This window comes from Panicum hallii, chromosome 3 (assembly GCF_002211085.1).
Source record: "Panicum hallii strain FIL2 chromosome 3, PHallii_v3.1, whole genome shotgun sequence".
In the NCBI taxonomy this organism is placed as follows: domain Eukaryota; kingdom Viridiplantae; phylum Streptophyta; class Magnoliopsida; order Poales; family Poaceae; genus Panicum; species Panicum hallii.
The window spans coordinates 29,938,088-29,942,395 of record NC_038044.1 but is presented as its reverse complement, the minus strand read 5'-3'; the positions used below and the strand labels follow the sequence as shown (position 1 = coordinate 29,942,395).

Here is a 4,308-nt window from a genome sequence, read left to right as displayed (position 1 = left end):
AGAACGAGAGCAACAGCCAGGTATACAGCTAGGGTTTCCTCCTCACCAATGTTGACTGACCGTGGCCTCGGGGCAAAATTTACACGTGAGACTGGGCTGGCTAAGCGCGCGCGGGGGGGGGGGGGGGGGGAGGCCCAGCTCATATGCCGACGGATAGTTTGACGGAATCCTATGGATATCCCGATGGTTCAACGAAATACCTAAATATCTATACCGACTGATACGTAGTTGGGACAACTGGAAATGCCGACTGATGGTCTGACGTGGATTTGTACCAACCAAGGTTTAATGGTGATCTAGTACTTTTAACAACACACGTCTGACGATAATATAGGGTTGTGGTATAGTGCTTGCAACTCCTTCACTACAGATTTCTAGAAAAGTTTGTCCTGTGTGCTCTGTCGATGGTGCCATCCTCATCCTCGGTTTGTCGGAGATGTTCTTCATCAAAGCTTCCACAACCCTTTTTAATAGTTGCTTTGCACGGTATGTTCAGCTGGGTCCATACGTTCCACAACCCTTTTTAATAGTTGCTTTGCACGGTATGTTCAGCTGGGTCCATACGTCCATGATGCATCCGGTACCCCTTGCCGGCGGTCTACTTAGGCTATCTCCACCGGCAGTGGTGATGACGTGGTCGTCTTCTTGGCTCCAAGGCACGTGTTCTTCTACTGCGACGCGTGGAGACACACATGTTTAAAGATCCCGTTCGTGGGGTGATGTAATTCAACCTTCTTCTGAGGGTCTTCATGTAAAATGGCTGCTTCTTTAATAATATATGTGTGCTATTATAAAAAAATCATGAGTAAATACATTATTCAATATTTTTTTAAAACTATAGCATTCAATAAAAAATAAGAAAATAATGATAAAATCCAGTCCTTCCGCGTCTGCTCCTGCTCCGTCTCCGCGTTTCAAGGTTTGAACAGAATCCGCCGCGCGTTCCATCACAGTCCTGTTGGCTCGCTCCCTCTCACACCTAACACCTTCCAGTCTTGTTCACACTCAGTCAGCAGTCAGCAGTCAGCAGTCAGCACAACGCCTGCCTGACGCTTGCACCTCTATATTCTTTCGCTCGCCGGTTGATCACAGCAGTAGTAGAACAGACTCCAACCCCCTGCTTTGCTCTTCAATCTACATACATTCATATGACACACCCCTCCAGCCGCCGAGCACCGTCACGAGCGAGCTAGTTAGTCGACAGCAATGGCGGCCTCCTCCTCCTCCTCCTTCCAAAGAGGCGGCGAGCGACGAGGAAGGTGGGGGAGCCCCGAGCGCACGGTGGTCTGGGCCGAGCCGAAGCCCGCGCCCAAGCCGACCAGGAAGGTGGCCGTGGTCTACTACCTCTGCCACCGCGACGGCCACCTCGACCACCCGCACTTCCTCGAGATGGAGCTGCCGCTCTCCTCCTCCTCCCACCGCGCCGCCACAGCCGGCCTCTACCTCCGTGACTTCACGGCCCGCCTCGACGCGCTCCGCGGCAGCGGCATGCCCGCCATGTACGCCTGGTCCTCCAAGAGGAGCTACAGGAACGGGTACGTGTGGCAGGACCTCGCCGAGGACGACCTCGTCCACCCCGCCCACGGCACCGACGAGTACGTCCTCAAGGGCTCCCCGCTCCTCTTCCCGCAGCAGCCACCGCCCCCGCGCCGCGACGCGTCCTCAGCCTCCTCGGCATCCTCCTCCGGCCACAACACGAGGGCCGGCCGCCGCCGCAAGAACTGGAGCTCCTTCGACCTCGGCGAGTACAGTAATAACAAGCAGCTGGTGGCCCTGCGCACCGCCCAACAGTCCGCGGCCACGCAGACCGACCACCGCGGGCCGGATCAGGAGTCCACGGAGCTGGCCATCGACGAGATCTCCCCACCGCCGTCCTCCAGCAGCCCAGACGCCCTGGACAGCTGCGGCAGGGACGTCGGCGTGATCGCCGGGGGGCGGATGCGCGCGTCTGCGGTGCTGATGCAGCTCTTCTCCTGCGGGTCGATGGGCGCCGCGAAGCGGGGCCACGCGCGTGGGCGCTCCGACGTGGCGCCGATGAGTGCCAGCGGCAGTAACAGGCAGGCGGAGGCGGACGCAGGAGCAGAGCGCTCGTCAGGTGGTGGTGGAGGTGGCGTGGGCGTGGGTAATATCATGGAGCGGGACTACTTCAGCGGCAGCCTCGTCGAGAGCAGGAAGACCACCGGCAGCGGCGGCGGCGATGCCGCTCTTCTCCACAAGAGGTCGTCCTCCTGCAACGCCGACAGGTAGGTGCCGCTTTTCAGATGCGTTGATGGCGCATGCGCGCATTCACGGGATCCAGCTTCGTTTCATTTGGCACTCCTTACGTGTACGCAACAGCGCAGGGGCGCCGCGAGGCTGAAGCTGCCGGTGGCAGCGAGGGAGAAGGTGGTCCGCGCCGGGTGCCTCGCCTCCCGAGGAAGCCGCGACCCCAAAAGAAACACGAGTAAATCCGCGGCGGCCGCGAGCAGGGACGACGGAGGCGAGTGCAAGGGCGCGACGGAGCCGGCGGCGGCGGCCGCCGACCGGGCGGGGAGCAGCTAGCTGGCGATCGAGCTGCGGTCCATGAAGCGAGTTCGATTTGCAGGCGGCGGGACGGGCACGGCACGGCGCCGTGTGGACGCCCCGAGACGTGGATGGACTTGGTGGACGAATCAACTCGTCGGAGTCAGCTGAGATCTGCTACTAGCAAAGCAATCCCATTCCGATGCTTGCAACGGCACGGAATTGGATTAGTACACAATGGCGACGAGATCTGGCAGCAGCCTCGCGTGCCTGCTCTACCTCAGTTTTATTTATCAATTATTTAGTCACAGGCAGGGCCTCCGATCCGATCCCTAATGCGAGACAGGACTAGTCAGTTCTTCTTTTTACGCTAGAGCCTTGCTCGTACTCTGTTTTCTCTACCACTCTTCCACCCATCTCTGCTACGTTGTGACTTGTGAAGCGCGTACGCCGTATTTCCGTTTGCTCATTCTCCTCGGGGCCCGTGCGTGACCTGTGCGTGCACAGGACTTCTGTTCAGGTTCGGTGTGTGTGAAACGAAGAAACAAGGCAGTGTCAGTTTGACTCTGCGTCTTTGCCTGGTCCACCCTTTGTCGTCTCTCACTTGGAGTTGCACACTTTGCTGGACACCATGTGACAGCAGAAGCATGTGGGTGGGGCCAAAGGAGTTGACGCTTTGACCCCTCTCCCGCGCCCTCATAGTTGACGACTGTCATGAATGTTTTGGACAGGCTGGATTAAACGCTGCCACGTTTGGAATCTTACTGACAGAGATCCTATTAGCCTTATAGCACGCACGTATATTAAAACCATCTAGTCTCTACCTCTACCACTAAAAAGATCAATTGGGAAATAATTTTTTAGTGTGATCTTAACCCCCGGTCATTCTGCCGCAACCAACATGCAGCCGTCCGATACTTTCTACAAGCGCAAGAACGGCAGCCCGTTTCCACTGCGACGTGCGATCCCTCTCCAGCCCACCTCCTGGTAATCGTCGTTCTGCCGCGAGTCAGCTGAAGACGTCCGATCCCTCTACAGGCGCAGGAACGGCACACCGCAAGAAGCGCAAGCCCCCATCGTCGCCCACTACCGTCTGCGCGCATTCATCGCATTCTAAAACCCTAAACTGCACACCGCCGACCCGTCGTCATCTCCCACTGCATCCAAGGTCCGTTGACACCGTGCCGCTGCCGCCGGCCAGCACCACCGGCACGTCGACTTCTGTGAGAACCGCCCAATTTAACACCATTTTAGACGAATCGCCGGTCGTTGTAATTAAGATGAGAGCTAACACGCGCTCGCGCTTCGGCGTGCCACGTGTTAACCCACATCTAAATCACGACGACCAACACGATATTCACCCAAAATAGGGCTAAATCCGGTAGTCCCGGTCTCCACCATATGCCCAAGATCATGCATATACACATACCGTTTACAACCTAGTATTTCGCCATTGTGCCACAAAGAGCAATTTTTAATAGCAAATTCAAATTGAAGTTAAGGTTCAACACAAGATACAAGCCTTGGGCTCACAATCCAAATTAAAAGGGACATAATTCATGAAGTTTAGTGTGACATGATAATTCCCCAAAAGACGAGTACGCAGCGGAAAAATAAAGCGCGCAACGAGACGGAGTCTTGCTCAAGGACGCCGTCGACACCACAATGACCTACTCCTCGCCCGCACCGGGATCGGCGGGGTAGAAGTGGCCAAAAATAATTTCCGGCTCACCTGCAACTTAGTTAAAGAAATATAGCAACATGAGTACAAAGGTACTCGCAAGACTTACGCGAATAAGTAAACAA

The 4,308-nt window shown here is 56.2% G+C and overlaps 1 protein-coding gene across 2 annotated transcripts; it reads left to right on the top strand.

Annotated features, from left to right (window-relative positions):
* The first annotated feature begins 1,105 nt into the window (after nucleotides 1–1,105).
* Nucleotides 1,106–3,086, top strand: LOC112886567. Of its 2 annotated transcripts, none has more exons than XM_025952508.1 (2): nucleotides 1,106–2,243; nucleotides 2,343–3,086. In XM_025952508.1, exons 1-2 carry the CDS (start codon nucleotides 1,207–1,209, stop codon nucleotides 2,539–2,541), a joined length of 1,236 nt encoding a protein of 411 aa, XP_025808293.1. In that variant the 5' UTR covers nucleotides 1,106–1,206; the 3' UTR covers nucleotides 2,542–3,086. The 2 variants fall into 2 exon arrangements, with proteins under 2 accessions (XP_025808293.1, XP_025808294.1); XM_025952509.1 differs by having other exon boundaries at nucleotides 2,338–2,497.
* Nucleotides 3,087–4,308: the final 1,222 nt, after the last annotated feature.